The sequence below is a fragment of the Brassica napus genome, chromosome A9, assembly GCF_020379485.1.
Source record: "Brassica napus cultivar Da-Ae chromosome A9, Da-Ae, whole genome shotgun sequence".
NCBI classification, from domain to species: Eukaryota; Viridiplantae; Streptophyta; class Magnoliopsida; order Brassicales; family Brassicaceae; genus Brassica; species Brassica napus.
In genome coordinates, this window is record NC_063442.1 from 41,500,713 (window position 1) to 41,522,703 (window position 21,991).

The 21,991-nt window shown below is 34.6% G+C and overlaps 7 protein-coding genes and 1 pseudogene across 8 annotated transcripts; 6 read left to right on the plus strand and 2 right to left on the minus strand.

The window, feature by feature from the left end:
* Positions 1-266: 266 nt before the first annotated feature.
* On the plus strand, positions 267-1,416 carry LOC106413925. Its single transcript, XM_013854656.3, has 4 exons — positions 267-595; positions 703-784; positions 910-1,026; positions 1,204-1,416. Exons 1-4 carry the CDS (start codon positions 471-473, stop codon positions 1,252-1,254), a joined length of 375 nt encoding a protein of 124 aa, XP_013710110.2. The 5' UTR covers positions 267-470; the 3' UTR covers positions 1,255-1,416.
* Positions 1,417-1,674: 258 nt separating this feature from the next.
* LOC106454515 (10 kDa chaperonin-like) lies at positions 1,675-2,637 on the plus strand. Its single transcript, XM_013896637.3, has 3 exons — positions 1,675-1,886; positions 1,976-2,115; positions 2,365-2,637. The coding sequence occupies exons 1-3, from the start codon at positions 1,782-1,784 to the stop codon at positions 2,414-2,416; spliced, it is 297 nt and encodes a 98-aa protein (XP_013752091.1). The 5' UTR covers positions 1,675-1,781; the 3' UTR covers positions 2,417-2,637.
* A 164-nt stretch (positions 2,638-2,801) lies between these two features.
* Positions 2,802-6,152, plus strand: LOC106364543 (O-fucosyltransferase 4-like). 2 transcript variants are annotated; one of them, XR_002654071.2, is made up of 11 exons: positions 2,802-3,421; positions 3,555-3,624; positions 3,741-3,808; positions 3,901-3,989; positions 4,073-4,270; positions 4,363-4,567; positions 4,646-4,813; positions 4,950-5,117; positions 5,196-5,386; positions 5,471-5,768; positions 5,887-6,152. XR_002654071.2 is itself a non-coding variant. In XM_013804092.3 (10 exons), the coding sequence occupies exons 1-10, from the start codon at positions 3,053-3,055 to the stop codon at positions 5,616-5,618; spliced, it is 1,674 nt and encodes a 557-aa protein (XP_013659546.2). In that variant the 5' UTR covers positions 2,802-3,052; the 3' UTR covers positions 5,619-6,152. The 2 variants fall into 2 exon arrangements, 1 of the variants encoding a protein (XP_013659546.2); XM_013804092.3 differs by having other exon boundaries at positions 5,471-6,152.
* Positions 6,153-6,809: 657 nt separating this feature from the next.
* On the minus strand, positions 6,810-8,122 carry LOC106373884 (WUSCHEL-related homeobox 6-like). Its single transcript, XM_048740582.1, has 4 exons — positions 8,077-8,122; positions 7,605-7,970; positions 7,430-7,503; positions 6,810-7,151 (listed from the first exon to the last, which is right to left on the minus strand). Exons 1-4 carry the CDS (start codon positions 8,120-8,122, stop codon positions 6,810-6,812), a joined length of 828 nt encoding a protein of 275 aa, XP_048596539.1.
* A 631-nt stretch (positions 8,123-8,753) lies between these two features.
* Positions 8,754-9,720, plus strand: LOC106363105 (short-chain dehydrogenase reductase 3b-like; the record flags this gene model as incomplete). The annotated part of the gene is made up of 1 exon (XM_022692137.2): positions 8,754-9,720. A coding segment is annotated over one exon (786 nt), but the record flags the coding sequence as incomplete, so codon positions are not given.
* Positions 9,721-10,223: 503 nt separating this feature from the next.
* Positions 10,224-12,114, plus strand: LOC125578239 (annotated as a pseudogene).
* A 129-nt stretch (positions 12,115-12,243) lies between these two features.
* On the minus strand, positions 12,244-13,014 carry LOC125578240. The gene has a single exon (XM_048740583.1). It carries the CDS (start codon positions 13,012-13,014, stop codon positions 12,244-12,246), a length of 771 nt encoding a protein of 256 aa, XP_048596540.1.
* Positions 13,015-19,975: 6,961 nt separating this feature from the next.
* Positions 19,976-21,242, plus strand: LOC106367051 (protein PLANT CADMIUM RESISTANCE 2-like). The gene is made up of 4 exons (XM_013806740.3): positions 19,976-20,213; positions 20,443-20,514; positions 20,614-20,826; positions 20,950-21,242. Exons 1-4 carry the CDS (start codon positions 20,123-20,125, stop codon positions 21,027-21,029), a joined length of 456 nt encoding a protein of 151 aa, XP_013662194.1. The 5' UTR covers positions 19,976-20,122; the 3' UTR covers positions 21,030-21,242.
* The last annotated feature ends 749 nt before the right edge of the window (positions 21,243-21,991 follow it).

A 21,991-nucleotide genomic window follows, 5' to 3' on the forward strand; every position in this document is an offset into this window, starting at 1 on the left:
ATTGGTGTTAATAATCAAGATGTGATCATTACATAATTGTAATTTAGGGAGGCCTTTATTCTTATACTGCAAATTGTATTGGTTTTAATAATCAAGATGTGGTTTAGTGGTTACCAACCTAATTGATTCTTTCAAAAAAAGAAAAAAAAAACTATTTGCACAAACATGAATTAATCAAATACATAATTTTATATTAGGGATGCTTTTCATAGTTTTATACTGCAAATTGTATTAGCCCAAGATAAAGAAAATGTCTCAGCTCGGCCCAAAAGAAGGTGGACAATACACGGCCTTATTGATGTTCTAACCATTTGCTTTTCCCATTGCATATTTCGCGAGAGGTTCTTAATTGTCGGAAGACGTGCTTATGTTTGGGTAAAGTGATCACAAGGTGTTCGATATAATACCCGAGAGAGTTTCCACAGGTGTTTCTGATTTTTACTCAGTTTGAGTGAGCTGGATCTTCCACGATGAAGACGATGATCTTGGATGTTTGCAATGAGATTATAAAGATCCAGAAGCTAAGACGGGCTGTCTCTTACGCTGGATTCTACTGCTTCACTGCAGCCCTCACATTCTTCTACACAAACAACACGTAATACATCCTTCAAAATCTAGCTTTGAATCTCAGTTTCCTTCATCTGTTTGTTCTTCCGCAGCTTTGTTTGGCTTCTTCTCTCACGGATTCGAATGTTTTTGTAGAACAAGAGCAGGATTCTCCAGGGGAGATCAGTTTTATGCATCTTACCCTGCGGGTACCGAACTTCTTACCGACACAGCTAAGGTTAGCCCTTGTCTCTTCACGTAGACATTTGACTTGTGTTTTTTAGAGTTGACATAGCTGATTTGTTCTCTGTATTACATAACATATTGTTTTGGAACTGATGAAACGGGTTTTGGTGTTAAAAGCTGTACAAAGCGGCGCTTGGGAATTGCTATGAATCTGAGGATTGGGGTCCTGTCGAGTTCTGCATAATGGCTAAGCATTTTGAGCGCCAGGGAAAGTCTCCATACGTTTACCACTCTGTAAGTTTTCTTCAGTCTCTCTATGTTCTTAATTAGGCTTCTTAACTTAGTTTCTATGATGCGTATTATATTGGTGTGCTTGAGGGTCAATATCTATAAATATCATGTTTGTGAAATCATGTTGGTTAGCGTTTGAATACAAAACCAAGTGTTGAGTTCTTTGGTTTGTAAATGCAGCAATACATGGCTCACCTTCTTTCTCAAGGCCAACTTGAAGGAAGTGGCTAGAGGCGTTGATGACTTACAAGACAGCTCCTTTTTCAATCTGTGTACCTAATCTTGTTATTGGAATCTCCTTCTTTACTTTTTTTTCCGAATTTGTACGGCGAGGTTACCAACATGTTCTGGTGTAGACAATGAATGTAATAAACACATAAGATCAGACCTTGATATGATGTACAAAGCAAAATGCAAGTAAACACTGATAGCTGCGACAAACAATGTGGCCAATGAAGACCTTGATCAGACCTGCGCTTTTTTTGAACTTATTAGACACAAACTGTGAATCTTAGTAGACACTTAAGGAAGGAAGGTCAGAGTGCATAGTAGACACTATAAAAAGATTAGGCCCATTAAACAATTAGCAAGATATTTCTAGGCCCAATTCAAAGATTAGGCCCATTAAACAACTGCGAATAAAATCTAAACCCTTGGCCTTTTAATGTCTCACTCTAAACCCTACGACCTAGAACATTCCGTCTCCCCAATTAAAAACTCAGAGAACCCTAGAATTCACACTCACCACCGATTGAGAAATGATGAAGCGTCTTGTCCCAACGTTCAACCGCATCCTGGTGCAGAGAGTCATCCAGCCTGCTAAAACCGAGAGCGGCATCCTCCTCCCAGAGAAAGCCTCCTCGGTAACGCCTTTCATCATCTTTTTTTGACGATCTGATCTTTTTTGATTTGGCATTTGAAAGATCTGAAAAGCGTTTTCGGTTGATTACAGCTGAACTCGGGCAAGGTGATAGCAGTGGGACCTGGTTCAAGGGACAAAGATGGGAAATTGATTCCGGTCTCTGTCAAGGAAGGCGACACCGTTCTTCTTCCAGAGTACGGTGGTACTCAGGTCAAGCTCGGCGAGAAAGAGTAAGTCTAACTTCCTTAATTTTATATTCATTGTAGATGCTTCCTGAGAGCGATAAGTAGTATGTGATGAATGTCAAAATGATCCGTCATGTACTGTAGCTCAATTAGATAAGTAGATATGGTTGATTAGGGAATGTCTGAGTGCGCTATTTCAACACCATATTAATTCATGTTTCCATATTACAATTACAAATGGATAATTGGATTCAAAGTAAGGAACTTTTGTTTGTTTGTTGGTGATGGACGTAGGTACCATCTCTTCCGGGATGAGGACGTCTTGGGAACCTTGCACGAGGATTGAGAATGCTCAACTCAAACACGAGCGTTCTTGTTTGGCGTTTGTCTTATGGTTGAAAACAAGAGTCATTTTTTATCTTTTTATATGATGCGGTTGGACTTTGTTGATTATAATTGAAATTTAGACATCAATCACAACTGATGCATCTTGTTATTCCAATCTTTTTGGTTTTTCCGTAATCTGGTGATCGAATAAAAGCTCATTTGAGGGGATTGTTTCTTCTATAGCATCAACTTCTTTATACTTCTGACTATTGTAAACATGTCAAGCTACATCACTCATGTCTTTATCATTTGAAAAGTGGGTTGTCTTTGTGTAGTATTCAATTAACTTTTTCATTAAATGGTATAGCTCTCGAGTCTAATTGTGGATATACAAATGGCCATAAACGTAAACGGTTGCATTCATTTCGAATTAAATAAGAAAAAGTTTCATAGAAGTAAGAATTCAAAGAAAGTGCTATGTGCATGTGATCGGGATCACGCTTCCACCGTCGCACGAGTGTACAATAATTATACAAATAAAACTCTCCGATAACTTCATAGCTTATACGCCGCCGGTGTTAGTCTCTGCATGTTTCAAAAAATGTATTATTATCCTCACGGCGTAGCGCCTTGACGAAGGAGGAGGAGGGAAACAATGATTCCCCAGGTGGAGAGAGATCCGTCTATTCAAACTCATCTCCCGGAAAGCGGCCACTCTACTCCATCTCCGCCTGCTTCGCCTCTTCTCAGCCGGAGCCGCTCAAAATCCTTCCTACAGCCGAATCGGACGCTCCCTCACCGCGTCTCTTGGATCCTCTTATCGCTTCTTCTCCGTCGTCAGGGGATTCTACTCTTCGCTCCTCTCATCTACATCTTCTGTATGCTGTTTCACATGCGCACGGCGTCGTTTGATCCCGGTCCCTTCATCAACCGCCGCCCCGCGCCTGGATCCGTTTACAGAAGCCCGCAGGTTTACGCTAAGCTGCAAGCGGCGATGGTTGCTGATAACGCCACGGCTGATGCGGTGAGGTTTGCCTCCGTTGTATCCACATTGTTTGATTCTGTTATTCATATCTCAATGTGGGAAGGTTGGATGTTTTCTTGGTTGATTCGGTGCTTGTGAGCTGAATCATTCTATGAACTGTATTTATTTCTAGATATCAACAATTTGGAAACGTTCGTATAAAGGTGTGGAGTGGAAGCCATGCGTCAACAAGTCTAGTGGAGGTATATCACATTGCTTTCGTTGTTATTGTCCTATGCAATAAGTTAATAGCAATGAAGCTCTGCATGAAGACAATAATCACTGAGTTTTTTTGTTTGTTTCTTGTTGAGAATTGTAGTTTTGCCTGAGTCAAATGGTTTCATATTCATTGAGGCAAATGGAGGTTTGAACCAGCAGCGAACTTCGGTGGGGGTTTTCTATCTTTTCATCTTACTGTAAACTTGATTTGTTTTACTTTACCTTTCTTGCCTTAAAGTTGTTGACTTGTCTCTGCTTAGATATGCAATGCGGTTGCTGTGGCAGGCTACCTTAATGCGACTCTTGTGATTCCCAACTTTCACTATCACAGCATATGGAAAGATCCCAGGTTTTTTATGATCTTCTCTTGGTGCTGTAAATTCAGCAAAGCCGTCCCCTTTTCTACTTTCTGACAGGGTGCTTTTCGTGCAGTAAATTTGGGGATATCTATGATGAGGAATACTTTGTCACTACCTTAGCAAATGATGTGCGGGTGGTTGAGACAGTTCCTGAGTACTTAATGGAGCGTTTTGACTATAACTTGACAAAAGTCTACAACTTCAGAGTTAAAGCATGGGCACCCACTCACTATTACCGGGACTCTGTCCTGCCAAAGTTACTTGAAGAAAAGTGAGTCACACTGTGTTCTGAGCTTATAGAAGGATATTTGATTCTGTTTTAAGACACTTTTTTGAAGTATTTGTTGTCTTTACATGCCACAGGGTCATAAGAATATCTCCATTTGCAAATAGACTTTCGTTTGATGCTCCGAGACCTGTCCAGAGATTTCGATGTTTGGCCAATAATGTCGCTTTGCGGTTTGCAAAACCCATATTAACCCTAGGAAAAACACTGGTGAAGAAAATGAAAGAGCTTAGTGCTAACAACGCCGGGAAGTACGTTTCTGTGCATCTTCGTTTTGAAGAGGTTTGTTACCTGTAAAGGAGAAATGCTTCATTATATCATGGCTGCACACATACTGAATAAAGATCTGTGTGTTTGCAGGATATGGTAGCTTTCTCTTGTTGTGTATTTGATGGCGGCAACCAAGAAAAACAAGACATGATTGCGGCTAGAGAACGGGGGTGGAAAGGGAAATTCACAAAACCTGGCCGCGTGATACGTCCCGGAGCTATTAGACTCAATGGGAAATGCCCTTTGACTCCTTTAGAGGTAAGCATAAACATTATCTTCGTATTACATTCATCCAACTGGAGTAATCAGAGTAGTTGTGCAAAGTGCAAACTCTTGTGAGCAATGATGTGAGTAGAGTAGCTTGTTCCTGTTGGCTTCCTTGTACACCTATCAGGTTGGGTTGATGCTTAGAGGAATGGGATTCAACAAAAGCACATATATATACCTGGCCTCTGGGCCGATATATGGTGCAAATAGAACTATGGCTCCACTACTGGAGATGTTCCCGAATCTACAGACGAAGGAGATGCTTGCTTCTGAGGAAGAACTTGCTCCTTTTAAGGTCTGCTTCTGGTTTCCATGATCTTCCATTTTTTGCTTATCCACGTGATGAATCACTTCTGACTTAGCGTGCGTTCAGAACTTTTCCTCGAGAATGGCTGCACTAGATTACACAGTGTGTCTCCATAGTGAAGTATTTGTGACAACACAAGGAGGAAACTTCCCTCATTTCCTCATGGGGCATCGGAGGTACTTGTTTGGAGGACATTCGAAGACGATTCGGCCTGACAAGAGAAAGTTAGCCGTACTCTTTGACAATCCCAAGTTAGGGTAACGATGCTTACCTAACTACATGCTTTTTGGTTTATAGTTTCTGGTTGGTCCCTCAATGGTTGTTTCTGATATCACCGGCAGATGGAGAAGTTTTAAACATCAAATGCTAAACATGAGGTCTCATAGCGACTCCAAGGGATTTAAGCTGAAACGAGCTAGTGACTCCATTTACATATTCCCTTGCCCTGACTGTATGTGCCGCAGGAACAAAACTACGGCAACCACCTGACCACATTGTTGCCAGAGGTCATGGAATCTGGTACATTATTTAATTCATTGTATTGGTAAATTCTTTTTGTTTGCCACATCCACATCCAAACAGAGCGGTAGAGAGAGGACTAGTCTGCGTTTTCAGGGCCTTCCCAAGCATTCTCCATGGGTGAGTTTTTTTTGACACATTGAAGGTGTATCTAAATGAGTTAGGGTAGAAGAAACCTGTCCAAAAGTTTTGTACATTTACTGGGTTCCAATTTTAATCTATTATCAATTCTTTGAAGGAGTTTTTAAATTCTTGTGGTTCTTCCAAGTGAATGTGGTGCTTCTGTAAAATCTGGCTAGTGTCGATTTGCTTCGCTGCTTTTCAAGGTTCACTTTCTGGACACTGATCCCTTGTTGTTTGGGAATGTCTTTACTCTTGAATTTGAATCTGTATAATCTACAGTACTGTTCCTATAACAGTATAGCTTTGGATATACAATGTTTTTTTTTGTGAAGACTGTGTCATATTATAGAAGAATCCTCGAGATAAAGATCCTTAAAGACCCTTTGAGAATCACTTGCGCATTCATTTCAAACACACTGATGAAATCCACTAGTTCCTCCAAAAGTTAATTTCATTGGATATCACTTGATTGCTTTCTAAGCACATTTTACATATGGCTTTGTATAAATTTGGTGAATACGTTTGTATTCTACTCACACATTGTTCAAAATCTTTTAGCTTCTATTGACAACAATAAAGGGTGGCCAAACCCTAAATATAAACTGATAAATTTTAATATATATATCTAGAAAAGCCGTCTAATAGGTCTTGTAAATTCAATGGGAAAATTTAGAGTGTATCTAATTTCACTGTCATCTCAATATCACTCTCTTTCCGACAGTCGCAGATAAAATGCAGTAGAAGAAGACAGCCTGTTGAACAAGAAACCCACATTTAATAGCTCTGAAAGCACACACGTATAAGTAAATTCCTTACACAGACAACGAAACATCAAAGCTTTAAGACATATAGTCTCAGCTCCAAACCTTAACATGCTCCAAGCTTCACATTCGGGTTATAATCCACCCGATATTTACTACACGTCTCCATCTACAACCTCTTTTACACTTTCCTTGAAACACATCACTTAAACCTTTTTTCCCACAAAGCTACAAAAACTTCATTAAATAAACCAACCGACCCACATGGGTTTTTGCTTCAGTTCATCAGAGGCATGAACTCGTAATAATAACAGTAGTTGCAGTACAACTGGTTTGGTTTTGTGTTCGTCTCTGCAAAACCGGTTGTCTCTTGGTTCTCTGTAACCGGAAAGAGATCTAACGTTCGGCTTTTCCTTGTTTCTTCTTCTTCTTCTTCATCATCATCATCATCATTCAGAGTGTACTGCTGATCTGCTTCTTGACTTGGTTTAGAAGCAACTTTCAGATGGTATTTAAATTCTGAAGTGTAAATTGGATTTTTCTGATTTTGACCAGTGGCTTCTTCATCTTTCACTCCTGTCTCATAGTGTTCCCTCTTCCCATCATCAACATTATTTTTCTGATGAGAGGAGAAGATAAAAAGCAAATAAAGTTAGACTACTGAGATTTTTTCATAAACATGGAATAAAGAGACACATGTTTGTTAGAAAGTGATTTTTCTTATTGTTCCCAACATAACATGATAGAAAGCTTAACATGTCATGTCTAACTATCCTTCCACACATGTGTATATTTTAACATAAAATAATAAACCAAAAAACATAAATGCAGACGTTGTATATGTAACTGATAACATGTCTATGTAATTAACAGATCTAAAATAGATGAATAAATTACCTGTGGATGTGTGGGTGAAGAAGATAAACTAGTTCTTGTGTGAATAACTCGATGATCTCCTCTCCTTCTAGAGACTAATTAATATAATATAGGACGTAATAGTTCAATACTTACTCAAAAGCCACATGTGTTTAAATTAATGTCTTATGATAAAAGACTTTCAAACTGAGATTACCAGATGATGAAGCCTTGTTTGCCGTAGCGTTGTCCTTGTTTAGTGATTCTTCATGAACGTTATTAATAGCAGTAACTCCTTGTTGATCACCACGGCGTCGTTTCAGCTTCTCCCTTGACTTATGGTTTTGGAACCAGTAGAAAACGTTCTTTCCTTCAATTCTCCCATACTTTTGGAGCTTAGATGCAATATCTTGGATCTGTTGGGTCGTCGGTGTCCGTGTTCCGCTGCTGTAAACCTTTTCAAGCACCATCGTCTGCTCAGGTGTCGGATTCCACCGTGAATGCATGTATTTTTCCCTCTCTTTGGGTTTTCCTTCGGATCCAGCTATGATCTGCTCATCGTTTCTGATGTCGTTAATGTTGCCTGAAACGTATTAATTGATCCAAGAAAATCATATAAGATAGAACAGCATTATCTAGTAGACGACACAAAGTGTAGATAGTATATATATGAGTTAGGGTTTAAATACAGTGATGAGCAAGAGTGTGAGAAGTTAGGTCTTTGTTGTAGCCCATGCTCTAACTTTCCACGCTGACTTTTTGGGGAAGAAAATAAAACCTTAAGGGTTTGGAGTTGTTTGGATATGGCTAATGGCTATTGAATGAGGAAAGGTTATTCTATGTATCTTTTTGCTACTTTATATAGGCTAACAAACTTCTGTTTCCCGTTTTTCTTTTCTTTTCAAAATTTTCCAATTAATGTCAGTGTCATATGAAAATAAGAAAATAAGATACATATACATATCATTCATGCCATGACTGAAAAGTATAAGTAATAACCATGTTTAAATTAAGCAAAGCCGTCCAAAATATTGTTTATTGTTTCAAAGATTCGGGTGCATCACTGTCATTGAAGCAGTCTAGGATTTTCCTAATCTCTACATTTACTGTCAATATGACAATAAAACTATAAAAAATAGTTTAAAATGGTGCCCGGTGGCCATGTACAAAACATGATCTATAGACCAAGTCACGATACTGATATGCTGATATATAAAGTGGATCAAATATATGAAATGTTACATTCATACATTTGAGTTTGAAGTGCCTCAACAATGTCGTCGGGACGCAGGCATGTTCTTCATCCCTTCCATACCATTATGTCTGTAACATTGAGTAGAGTCATGTGTATATAGTATAATTTATTAATTGGTTAATAAAATGTAGCAGATTGGAGGGAAAAATTGTAATAATAACAGGTGGAGCGAGCGGGATAGGCGCCGAAGCAGCGAGGCTGTTCACGGAACACGGTGCTCGTGTGGTGATTACGGACGTACAAGACAAACTCGGTAGAAAGGTTGCCGTCTCGATAGGAAAAGACAAAGTTAGCTACGTCCACTGTGATGTCCGAGAGGAGACTGAGGTCGAAAACGCCATCAAGTTCACCGTCGAGAAACACGGCAGGATCGACGTTCTTTTCAGCAACGCCGGCATACCGGAGCCGCTGCTAGACATCCGCGACCTCAACCTCGAGGCGTTCGACAGAGTCATGGCCGTTAACGTCCGTGGCGCGGCGGCGTTCATAAAGCACGGGGCACGTGCCATGGTTGAGAAAAAGACACGTGGGTCAATAGTGTGCACCACAAGCGTCGCGTCGGTGATCGCTGGGACGGTGGTGCCGCACGGGTACACGGCGTCGAAACATGCGCTCGTGGGTTTGATAAGATCAGCCGCTGGTGACTTGGGGAAACATGGGATCAGAGTCAACGGTGTTGCGCCGTTTGGGGTGGCGACGCCGTTGGTGTGCGAGGGTTACAAGAAGGAGGCGAGTGAGATAGAGGAGATCTTTAGCGAAACAGCGAATCTCAAGGGCATTGTGCTCAAGGCTCGACATGTTGCGGATGCTGCTTTGTTTCTCGCCTCTGATGACTCTGCTTACGTTAGTGGGCATAACCTCCTCGTCGACGGTGGATTCAGCGTCGTTAAGAATTAAACCATCTTGGTCTTGGACTTAACACGGACTATACCGCAACTTATCATCACACTTTTGGCTTTTTTTTCTTTTAAATAATTGAAGACTTTCATCTCTCTCTTTTTTTCTTTTTTTTGTCAAGAAGACTTTCATCTCAATTTTTGAAGTTGTTTATTGTTTTGTTCTTTTTACTAAATGAAACTTTCACGCTAATTTTTTAGGGAAGAAAATAAAATCTTCTTTGAGGTTTTGGAGTTCTTTGGATATGGCTATGGTCCTACTCCTATGGAATGATGAAAGGTTATTCTATGTATCGTTTTGCTACTATATATATATATACTAACAAGCTTTTGTTTCCCTTTTTTCTTCAGTTTCAATTTAATATCAGTGTGTTATATGAATTATGAATATAAGAGAAATACATATAATTCATATTTATGACTGAAAAGTATTTATAACCATGTTTTTAGCAAAGCTGTCCAAATTTTTATTTTTATTTTTGTTACAAAGATTCGGGTGCATTACTGTCATTGAAGCAGTCTATAGGATTTACTGTCTTGACAATAATAAAACTTAAAAATAAGAGTTTAAAATGGTGCAAATTGGCCATGTGGACATGATCTATACATCAAATCATGTATAAATTGGATTCCATAGCTGATATAAATGTTACATTCATCCTTTCGAGTTTGAAGTGCCTCAACAATGTCGTCGGGACGCAGGTATGTTCTTCATCTCTTGCATCACCATTATGTCTGTAAATCTGTAATATAGAGATAGAGTTAGTCATATATATATATATGTGATTTAATTGTTGGTTAATAAATGTAGCAGGTTGGAGGGAAAAATTGTAGTAATAACAGGCGGAGCGAGCGGGATAGGCGCCGAAGCAGCGAGGCTGTTCACGGAACACGGCGCTCGAGTGGTGATCACGGACGTGAAAGATGAACTCGGTCGAAACGTTGCCGTTTCGATTGGAGAAGACAAAGTCAGCTATTTCCACTGTGATGTCCGAAAGGAGACTGAAGTCGAAAGCGCCGTTAAGTTCGCGGTCGAGAAACACGGCAGGATCGACGTTCTATTCAGCAATGCCGGCGTACCAGAGCCGCTGCTAGACATCCGCGACCTCAACCTCGAGGCGTTCGACAGAGTCATGGCCGTTAACGTCCGTGGTGCGGCGGCGTTTATAAAGCACGTGGCACGTGCCATGGTGGAGAAAAAGACACGTGGGTCAATAGTGTGCACCACAAGCGTCGCGTCGGTGATCGCGGGGACGGTGGTGCCGCACGGGTACACTGCGTCGAAACATGCACTCGTGGGTTTGATTAGATCAGCCGCCGGTGACTTGGGAAAACATGGGATCAGAGTCAACGGAGTTGCGCCGTTTGGGGTGGCGACGCCGTTGGTGTGCGAGGGTTACAAGATCAAGATGGAGGCGAGTGAGTTAGAGGAGATCTTTAGCGAAACAGCGAATCTCAAGGGCATTGTGCTCAAGGCTCGACATGTGGCGGAAGCTGCTTTGTTTCTTGCCTCTGATGACTCTGCTTACGTTAGTGGACATAACCTCCTCGTCGACGGTGGATTCAGCGTCGTTAAGAATTAAACCATCCTAGTGTTGGACTTAACACGGACTATACCGCAATTTATTATCAGACACTTTTGGGCTTTTTTTCTTTTAAATAAATGAAGAGGTACATCTCAATTTTTTAAGTTGTTTATTGTTTTGTTCTTTTTACTAAATGAAACCTTTCATCTCAAGTTTTGAAGTTGCTTATTGTTTTGTTCTTTTAATTAAAATGTATCAAACTCTATGCTCAGTGCAACCTTTTTTGTTATTAACCTTTCATCTTATTTCATTTCAAGCAGAACAGTTCCAGATTCGGTTGTCATTTGATTACATGTTTTTAAACTTTTTTGCCGTGTAATCAAGCATAAAGGTATTACAACTTGTTTAACAACATCTTGTAACCTTAACTTTCATTTTCTAAATGATATTTACAATTTAGCAAAAAAAAACATTTCATCTTATTAGTTCAAAAAAAAAAACTTTCATCTTATTGTTTTGTTCTTTTAATTAAAACGTATCAAACTCTAAAGTGGTAACTGGTTATCAATTTTATGAATATTATGAATGAATGAAACCAAAAAATAGAATAAAAAAATTATGGAAGAAAAGAACGGAATTTTATTTCATCTCATTCGTTAACTTTTTAAATCATGAATGTTTTATAACTAGATTCTATTTCTTTTCATATATTCCACATGAAACCATTGAAATGAACTTTGCTTTTTATTCCATTCAAGTGGTAAAAAAAAATAGAAACTAGAAAAATTTGTAATTAATCTCAACTCTGATCCTCTCTCAAAACTCTCCCGTCTCTCTATAGTTCTTTAGATCTTCTTCTCTGTTCACCGGCTCCGGCTGCTTCCACAAAGCCGGAGTCGGGTTTGATCATTTATATTTAGTTTCTTTCTTGTTTTTCATCGGTTATTGCATGTAGATTTTGGTGGTGATAAACTGAATTTCAGATCTTCTCTTGATCTGTTTCGGACTAGCTTGTTTTGAGGTTTTAGATCTGCAAGATCAACGGGTGGTGGTTTTATTTTTTTTTTTTTTGAATGAATGTAAAATTTATTCAGCCAAAACTGTATTACATCTGATGCTACTGTTTTATTTTTGTACAAAGAATCAAAAAATCAGAGACTCTATTTTTTAAACCTCCTCTCAGCCTTCTCGTGATCCAAACCAAGCCATGAGACCCTCTTCAAGATATTTATGCCCTTTGCCTTTAACTGCAAGTAGCTTCAGCCTGATTGCCTTGTCAATGAACTTGACCAAAACTGCCACATCATGTGACTCCTCACCATGCCTACGCGAGTTTCTCTCCCTCCAAATCGTATGCACAGTTGCTTGCAAGCTATACCTAAAGAGAAAGGTCTCAGTTGGATTGTAGCCGGGATTTGCTATAATTCCAATAAGGTCATTCCAATCTGCGGTGTATCTGTCTCGCATGATACCCCCCACAAGCTTTTTCCACACCTGCTCTGAGTAGTGACACTCAAAGAAGAGATGGGCGCAGGACTCTTGAGCGACATTGCATAGAACACAAGTGGTATTAAGCCCATCACACCACTGTTGCATACGATCAAGTGTTTGAAGCCTTCCCCTAATAGCAGTCCAAAGTAAGAAAGAGTATTTTGGAGTGGACTGAGAGAACCAGACGCCTTTGCTCCAGGTGCATGGTTGGTGGTTTCCTCGTATCTGCTCCCAAGTTCTCTTAGTGGAGAAAGTAGAGACAAATCTGTCGTCTGCTTGTTTCCACATTGCAATATCCTCTTCCTGATTTGCAATAAGGCGAATTGCATTTAGCTCCTCTTCCACTTCATTTAAAATGCTCAGCCGATGGCTTCTTCTTCTTCTTCTCCGTCTTAAAGCCTCAGCCACACTAGCATTCTCAGATATACCCAAATCAATAATGCCCCGATCTCCTATCATTTCCTTGAGGCTTCCAAACTTCGACCATTGATCATGCCAAAAAGATGTTTGCTCCCCACTTCTAATCTCCTTCCTGAGGAATGGTTTCGCAAGTTCCCGGAGCTTAAGCAATTTTCTCCACACCCATGATCCAGAACTGGTGTGGTTTTATCTTCAAGCTGCATGCACCTCCTCTCCTTTGCTGGTCTCTTTGACTTCCTTTCGTTTCGATCCTTCATCCGTTTTGATTCTCAAGGCTGATGTTTGAATGGATGGTGGTGATACGCTCCATGTCTTCTCTTCAGAGGTCCGATCTCACAAGCTTCTTCCTTGGCGTTTGCATGTCGCTCCTCAGTTGAGTTTGACTCCGCCGTTTCCGGATAAAAGTAATAACAATGTGTTTTGTTCTCCGGTTTAAAGCTTAGGTTTCTTTGGTTAAACTGCTATGCTTATTCACTATGGGAGGTTTCAAGTTCTTCATCAAAGATGCGTTTGGAGTGTTGGTGTTTTTCTCTTTGGAGCTTTCTTCCTCTTCGTTTTTGTTAGTTTTTAATCTTGCTTTAGCTTTTAATCACCATGTATGTTATCTTAAATTGGTTTTAAAATGTTTCCTAGTCGAGGGATATGTCTCCGGAGAATCCTTTATTTTGTCCGACTTTGTTGTATGGTCCATGTTTCTCCTTTGTAAAATACCTTGATCAATATAATATTGTTTAGTGTTAAAAAAAATTGTAATCTAGTTGCACCTAAATTAATTTATCTATCGTAAAGTCTCTGGACATCAATTGCAACCTTTTCAATTAACCTTATCTGCAAATTTTAATATTTGTCACCATGTTTACGTTTCACATCTTCTTGCTCCGTTTTTATGACCTTGGATTCCATAATTAATTTCAGTATAGTTGCGTCACGACTAGCAAGTATACGTTTATTTCCTTTTATCATCATGTTGTTGCATATCCAACATTTATTTGTGTATGGTTGACTGATTGTTCGTATGTTTAAATGTCTGTCATATTGGATAAAAATGTCAATCAGGCCACCACGATCTGATTTGAGCCAAAACTTGCTTAAAAATAATTGCCGAACGAAGTAGTCCAAAAGTATACATGAGCCCATACATGTTTGCATGTAGACCCCCATATAACGAACTAATTGAATTATCATATTTAGTTTTTCTTATAATTTTTTAAAAATTCAAAATCTAAGTCATTTTTCATAGTTTACTAGGTGACTTATCCGCGTTCATGCGCGAACATAAATACTTATAAAGAAACTAAAATATAATGGTTTGATGAATACTTTTATTTGTTTTAGTTTTATGTGTTTTTATTTTATTTTAACTACAACTTATTTATGAGCTGCGGTGCTTTAGTTATTTGATTGTATAAAATATTCAACTTATCCATGATATTTGTTTCTAAAATTTTGATTTGGTTTAAACTTGACATCATTTGTTAATTTTTGCTACTCAGGTAGTTATGATTGTAATTACATTTGTGATTATTTTGATTAGTTATGTGAGTTTTCGATAATTTAGTAGAGTAGCAAAATCTTAAAACTGAGCAATTTGTTTTTTTTTAAGTATAGGCCTAGGATGAAAGTTGTATAATCTAAATATGACACTACATTAAAAAAAAACTTAATAATTATAGTGACAATAACCATTTTAATCAAATATAGTAGTCTAAACGTCCAAATGTTTATTTGGTTTTAAAAAAAAACACAAAGCAAAAATCTAATTAAGCAATTTAATGTTTTGGATACTTCTTTAAAATAATATTTTTTATTTTTTTGTTGCTTGTCTTTTTCATTAGTAATAAAAACTTTTAAACCAGTCCTTAATTTATATATGGAAATTGATACAAATAGTTGTCTGTGAGAAAAAAATAGATTCGAGTAGAAACAAACCAATTTTAGACGATGCATATAATCTAAGAACAAAATTACACAAATAATTAGGATTGGAAAAAGTTAAAAATATGTTTTAAAAATTGTCTCATCGTCAATAAAACTATTTCAATAGAAATATCTTATTTGAGATTTTTTTCCAAAGCGTCATGATAGTCACCTTGATATTACATAAGATGGAAAGATTTCTTGGATAGAAACGATGAAATTTTTTTTATGAATAAATGACTTGATTTTTGTATGAATAAAGAGGAAATCTTAGATATTGATAGATTTATGTCGATAATTTGATGGTTTAGTTTTGCGTCGATTGTTTAATACTTTAGATTTAAAAGAATCAGTCGTTTATTTATATAAATTTTAGGGACACTCAAATAATAATAGGGTTAGGAGTTTATAACTAAAGTAAATTAATACATAAAATTATGAAGAGATTTGCTTATAAATTAATAGGATATTGTATGATTATCAAAAGTATATTAGTGATTAATTAACTAACTACATTTTTTTTAACTAACGTATTCAATTCCAATAATTCAAAAAAATTTAAAAAGTAAATTGCTCTAAATTATCAACTACAATAGTTCATTAATGCTTCTACATCAAGAGGTCTAGGATTCAAACTCCAGAAAATCCAAATTATACAGATTATGGAGAAAATAGATTACAAGAGATCTTCAGCATAGTACAGAGCGTACCATCATATGAGATTGGACGGCTCGAAGTGACGCATGCAGTCAGACATGTATTCACACAAGGTGGTAAAATTGTCGGCTGTAGAATCGACTATGTAATATTTATTATCGCCGTAATAACATAATTAACCAGTTAAAAACATAGTTTCCTTTCATTAAGAGAGAGAGAGAGATATTTGATTTTTAAATATTTTAAACAATTTAATTTAATTAACGTGGATTTTTTAATAATTTTAACTAACATACTTTCTTTTTTAAAATAGATGATGTTTTGAAGAGTTTTTTTTTTATGTTCACAATACATGATGTTTTGATATTTTATAATAGTTTTAGTTTTATTGAAAACTTTGTGACCAATGAAGTTTTATAGTTTTGTGATGATTGGTTGAATTAATTTTTATTTTATATTTTCCATGCTACATGGTGTCGTACTCACATTAATTCTTAAGATGATTAATTATAATGATATTCTTAATGAAATAAAAATAGTATATCATTTTCATTATTAAATCCTTCTTTATTTTTAATTTTAGTTTCATTTTTATTTATACTCTTTCCAAATAATATATATATATATATATATAATAAAACAATTATTTAAGAACATAGTTAAAATTTTAAAATCGAAAAACTAAAACCAAATTAGAACCAAAGCAAAAATCGAATGGGTATCCAAATGTAAAATACATTTTATATATCTTAGTATAAATTATATTTAGTTTTACAATTGTAACATATTCTAAAAATACTACTTCTAAACCGAATTACATAAAAAATATCTAGATATTTTTTATCTGAAATATTTTAATTATCCTAATTATACAAAAAACCTAATTACCTGAATATTTTTGTATCCGAATAACCTAAGCAAATCCCAATTACCCTATATTTATATATGCTCCATATTTATCTCTATCAATCTAAGACAGTTGATATTTATGCAAATATTTTAATTAGGCATATTAAACGGAGACCGAAATTAATCAAAATATCCAAAATTATCCAAAAATCAGAATCGAATTAGACTGAAAATATCGGATATTAACCGGTTCCTTACCAAACCAAAACATGACTGATTTTCATAAATAATCAAACAACTTCTATATATTGAGAACAGAAACCCCAAAAAACAGAAGAAAAAAAAAAAGAAAAGAAAAAGGAAAATCGAACCAAAAACGGAACGTCCTCTCCTAGTTGACCGTGCTCCTAGAATATTTCTAAGTCAAGTTTTATTAATTTATTGAATCATCTCTTTTCCCGGTTGTGTTAATGAAGTGATAGTAACTTCGAACATATACCAAAAATATACAGATCACATGGCTGATTATTGTGGTTGCTGCCAAATATAAAAGAAAAAACAATGTGGTCCAAACTTAAGTTGGGCTTTCTAACTTATGGCAGTGGCCGATAGATCCAGAACTGATTTGAAAATTCATCCTTAAATTTGGTTCTTACAATAATAATCTTATATGGCGGCTCAATAATTAACCAAAAAAAACTTTTTTTGGTGCAATAACCAAAAAAAAACTTCTAACATGTATATGGTGGATCTAACTGATCTCAAGTTTTGCCATTCTTTAATCTTTGTATGTATATCTATCTACTAATATATAAACAAAAATTCGACCAAAAAAATAATATATATAAACAAAAATAAAACTATCTTTATGCAACGTTGTTTTGGTTTGGATGATTAATTTTATCATTTTATTTTACATATTTATTTATTTTCCACACAACGAATTGGAACATTATGCTAAGGACGACTTTCATCAGCATTCGCCCATCCAGTCAACACGCTGTTGTCGATTACCGAATACCGATAGACATAGAAACAAGTGGCTGGTGAACTAGCATGTAAACATACCGTCCACGTTTTATACCGATAGAGACAAACGATGGCCTATCAGATTATTGATACACTTACTTCGCTTTTGTGTGAGTAATTAATTTAACTCGTCTACTCTAAATTTCATCATGTCTTTTCACATAACATTCTTTGGGGATGACTGGTGAAGGTTGTGAGTATTTTAGACAGCTTCGATTCTCTCTACAACAATAAAATCAAAGTAATTAAATTTTGGTTGACTTTTTAAATTTTACAGTCAAATCTAATTTTTTTATTTAATTTCATGGTTTTGGAAAGCAAATTCTCTAAAGCATTATTATTCATCTTCCCTATAAAAATGTTTCTTTTTTATAATAATACATTTTTGATATATATACCTAACTAATTAAAATATAATAAAGTATTTATTCACATATATACTCCATTAAACTATTAGAATTTCTATATAACATATGTAAATCTCTCTACATATACATAAATATGGTATATAAATACACATCAATCTATAATATTATTTGTGAAGTGATTTTTTGTATTTTAGTTCTTACGTTAAAAGATAAAGCGGTTAATGTCTTTGATATTCTTAATAAATTATTATATTTATTTATTATTTAGTTGTTCATGAATTAATTATAATAAAAATTATAAAAAGAAAAAGAAAATAAAAATTGTCAGGAAAAAGAAGGAATACATATGATAACAATGTTTTGTTTGATATTACCTAATGGTGTTTGATATTATCTGATGATTAACATAACCTATTTTTCTTTTATAAAAAATAAATTGAATAGTAAGATAAGTCTGTGATATAAATTTTCTGATTATAAACAAAAGAAATAGTATTATTATCTCAATTTTGATCTCTTTTAAGTTTTTTTCTAAGTTATCTTAACCTTTATTTTTTATTTTTATTTATTTCACTTACTTTTTTATTTTGGATTTTAAGTTTTTGAAGTTTTTGTAGTTTTATACATATTGGTGGTTTAGGAAATTTATTTGAAGAGGTAATGAGGGTTAAAAGACAAAGGTTTACTATTTTACTATATTTTATTGCATGTTTGATATGTGATTATTTTCATAATTACAGAAATAAAACGGAAAAGGAAAAAAACAGTTGGAGAACATAGAAATTATTAAAAACATAAAAAAATAATTAATTATGATGATGATCTATGTATTTATAATGTAAGTATTCGTAAAATTATTATATTCATATGGACGAAACACTTAATTTCACATACATATAATAAAAATTTACATATGTTAACTATACATATAATAATCCACAAAATATTGTAGATCAAATTGAGACACCATAGTTTAGTATGTATATATATCTTGAAGTTACATAAACTGATTTTTTCTCAAACTAACAAGTTTTTTTTTTGCGTACATAACTCCAAAACTTAGGACTATTAACGATGAATCCGAAAGCCGCGGAAATTACAATAGTATTAATTTAAAGTCACATATCTAAAAATATTTTTATTGGAAATTTCACAATTTTAGTTCTACCATTTGATGTCATTTTTCAAATTTACCATTAATGAATGACTATTTTAACAAATACCCTAAATTTGTGATAAAATAACACTATGCTATTTTTTTTGGAAAATTGTCACAAATACTACATTCATAGTACCACTTTTCATGTTTGCACTAACCATTTGTATTCTCATTTTAGTGAAGAACAAAAGATATTTATACCCACATGGTTAACTAATGTAAATTTTGGGTTTAGAATTGAGGGGTGGAATATAGTTTTTAGAATGTGAAATATAGGATTATAATAAATATATAAATAAATACTTAAAATATAAACAATTAAATAATAGTTTCAAACATAATTTTTGATTTTCAAAAAGGAATTTTGAAAAAAAGATGAATTTTTTTTTTTTATAAAAAAGTTTGAATTTGAAAAAGTATAATTCGAAAACATAAAAAATATTGTATTGGATTAAAAATTGAGAGTAATCGCGAATATAGTCATTTTTTATTTTTTATTTATTTAAATAATTATTTATTCTATATATATAGAGAACAAGAGTATAAAAGTCTTTTTTCCACTTAATGAAAAAGATATTTTTCAAAATATCCTTTTAGTGGTGGTAAAGATGAATAATGGTACAATGAAAGTGGTAAACATGAAATTTTCTTAATTTTTTAAAAAATATTTATAAAACATTTATAAGCCCAACTCCAAACCCTTAATACTACACCCTAAATATTTATTAAAAAAAATAAAGTCTAAACCCAAATGTTAGTATATTTTTTAATTGGTGGTTTTTTGGAAAGTGGTACTTAACTTGTAGTATTTCTAACAATTTCTCTTATTTAAATAAAATATAACCTAATATTATTTAGTGTTATATTAATTGTTTAGAATCCATGTGAGAGATTTTCATGCATTGAAGATTGTCTAAGATTTGAAAGAGTGATTAAAATTAAAACTTTAAAATATAGTTTTATCATGTGGAGAAGCTTCAGACGTAGTCACATAGAGAAGGCGATGTGTATGCACCCTTTTGTATTCTTACCACTTTGTTTTCGTAGAAATGAAAAAAATATCAACCCCGTATTTGATGAGAAAAAAAAATCAACCTATAAATATCATCACTACTAGCCTTAGGCATCATACAATAACAGAGCGAAGAAGTAACAGAACGATAGAGCGATGGGTAGAGTGATGGAAGTAAAAGGCAAACCTCAAGCTGACGGTGAATGGTCCACCGGTTTCTGCGGTTGCTGCTCGGATTGCTCCAGCTGTAAACTATTCTTTCCAATTTTCAATAAATATGAAATCCTGTAAATAATTGCATACTTAAAATCCAGCACAATATATATACACGATCCATATATAGTATCTTATATAGATTTATAAGTTATTATACTGTATACATATGTTTATCACAATTTTAGATTACAAATCTATCATTTTGAGAAAATTGATTATCTTCTGAAAATAATAATCGAATTTAGGATTAATTGTTGCAGGTTGTTTGACATGTTGGTGTCCTTGCATTACCGTTGGCCGAATCGCAGAGATTGTAGACCAAGGTTCCTCTTGTAAGTTTCTAATCTTATCGACAAAACCGCAATCGTCTTTTGTTTTTTTTTAGTAATCAAAAACAAAAATCAGTTTATTTAACATAAAATAAATTTCAGCATGCTGTGCGACTGGTGCGCTGTACATGCTATCGATGTATACAGTCTTTGGAAGTGCATGCATCTCGTGCAAATACCGAACTAAAATGAGAAAACAATACAACCTTAAGGGTAGCGAATGTGGAGATTATCTCAAACATTTCTTCTGTGAACTTTGTGCCTTAACTCAAACCTATCGCGAGCTCACCAAGCGCGGTTTTGATGTACCCCTCGGTATTATTTTATTTTGTTTATCAATCTTTAACCAAAGCTTCACTATATAATAACTTATATGCTACTATTTCGCTTTGTTGAACCAAAATCAGTCTGTTTTAATATAAACAACTAACTTGTTAGGGTGGGACGGAAACGTTGCACGTCACAATGCCGGCGTTGCAATGGGTGCCCCGGTTGTGGAGGGCGGCATGAGGAGATGAATTGTATTTGCAGAACTTTTATATTTTGTTTTCCTCTCTGAATTTTTTTTTCATGATATTGATGTCTTCAAAATAAATGTGGTTATTCGGTTTGTGTTTTTTTTTCTCCTTTCACTCTTGTGTTTGTACGGATTTTATAAAAGTTTATATAGTATGTGTCATGTGTGTCATGTGTGTGTATAACTGTGGATATATAAAGGTTTTATTTAACAATTCTTCATGCATTTATTTGTAATAAAATGAATACTACTAATTAAGGAAAAATATTTGTAGTTAAATAGTTTTATTTCTTGGTAGAAATACTGAATGAATCTATTTAATTATTGTCATTGCATTAAGTTTCAGAAAGTCTCTTAACATTTACACCCAAAAAAAAAAGTTTCAGAAAGTATATTGGTCATTGCAAAATTTAACAAGACACAAATTGGTGTAACTTTGGCGATAAAAAGAAGATCATTTAGGACAGAATGAATGTTTTCTGAATTTATGGACCATCTGAATAATACATCGACCAGTAAACTTCAATATATAATACAGTAGTCTATAGTTCGAAATTTTAATAATTTATATCATATATATTTTGTCTTGTTAGAACAGTAGTTTACTAATTTGCAAAAGGATTGGTGGAGTAATAAGTATCATTTAAATTTTTTTTTTCAAAATAAATGCCATTTTACAATTCCAATGCAACTTTATACATTAAATTTAGTTTTTACTCTTTTGATTAACCAATAAATTTTTATTTAAAACATTTTTATTTAATTAATCAAGTACTCCTTTTGTTTCATATTAAGTGTCATTTTAACAATTTTTTTCTTGTTGCAAAAATAGTGTCATTTTAGAATTTCAATGCAACTTTCAGCTTAAAATTAATTACAAATGCATCGATTTTATAAATAATTTTATTTATCTCAAATACTATTTGTTGAATATATGTAATTAATAAAAACTATAATACATTT

What these genes read in the sequence shown, in the direction of transcription:
- LOC106454515 (XM_013896637.3), top strand. Translation starts at nt 1,782, where the DNA reads ATGATGAAGCGTCTTGTCCCAACGTTCAACCGCATCCTGGTGCAGAGA. An exon ending in TCCCAGAGAAAGCCTCCTCG is followed by an intron (nt 1,887 to 1,975) that starts GTAACGCCTTTC and finishes GGTTGATTACAG; the next exon opens with CTGAACTCGGGCAAGGTGAT. An exon ending in GTCAAGCTCGGCGAGAAAGA is followed by an intron (nt 2,116 to 2,364) that starts GTAAGTCTAACT and finishes TGATGGACGTAG; the next exon opens with GTACCATCTCTTCCGGGATG.
- LOC106413925 (XM_013854656.3), top strand. Translation starts at nt 471, where the DNA reads ATGAAGACGATGATCTTGGATGTTTGCAATGAGATTATAAAGATCCAG. An exon ending in TTCTTACCGACACAGCTAAG is followed by an intron (nt 785 to 909) that starts GTTAGCCCTTGT and finishes TGGTGTTAAAAG; the next exon opens with CTGTACAAAGCGGCGCTTGG. An exon ending in CTCCATACGTTTACCACTCT is followed by an intron (nt 1,027 to 1,203) that starts GTAAGTTTTCTT and finishes TTGTAAATGCAG; the next exon opens with CAATACATGGCTCACCTTCT.
- LOC106367051 (XM_013806740.3), top strand. Translation starts at nt 20,123, where the DNA reads ATGGGTAGAGTGATGGAAGTAAAAGGCAAACCTCAAGCTGACGGTGAA. An exon ending in TGTAGACCAAGGTTCCTCTT is followed by an intron (nt 20,515 to 20,613) that starts GTAAGTTTCTAA and finishes AATAAATTTCAG; the next exon opens with CATGCTGTGCGACTGGTGCG. An exon ending in CGGTTTTGATGTACCCCTCG is followed by an intron (nt 20,827 to 20,949) that starts GTATTATTTTAT and finishes CTAACTTGTTAG; the next exon opens with GGTGGGACGGAAACGTTGCA.
- LOC106373884 (XM_048740582.1), bottom strand. Translation starts at nt 8,122, where the DNA reads ATGGGCTACAACAAAGACCTAACTTCTCACACTCTTGCTCATCACT. An exon ending in TCACACTCTTGCTCATCACT is followed by an intron (nt 7,971 to 8,076) that starts GTATTTAAACCC and finishes AATACGTTTCAG; the next exon opens with GCAACATTAACGACATCAGA. An exon ending in CTTCACCCACACATCCACAG is followed by an intron (nt 7,152 to 7,429) that starts GTAATTTATTCA and finishes TCCTCTCATCAG; the next exon opens with AAAAATAATGTTGATGATGG.
- LOC125578240 (XM_048740583.1), bottom strand. Translation starts at nt 13,014, where the DNA reads ATGATAGGAGATCGGGGCATTATTGATTTGGGTATATCTGAGAATGCT.
- LOC106364543 (XM_013804092.3), top strand. Translation starts at nt 3,053, where the DNA reads ATGATTCCCCAGGTGGAGAGAGATCCGTCTATTCAAACTCATCTCCCG. An exon ending in CGTCAACAAGTCTAGTGGAG is followed by an intron (nt 3,625 to 3,740) that starts GTATATCACATT and finishes TGAGAATTGTAG; the next exon opens with TTTTGCCTGAGTCAAATGGT. An exon ending in TGAACCAGCAGCGAACTTCG is followed by an intron (nt 3,809 to 3,900) that starts GTGGGGGTTTTC and finishes GTCTCTGCTTAG; the next exon opens with ATATGCAATGCGGTTGCTGT.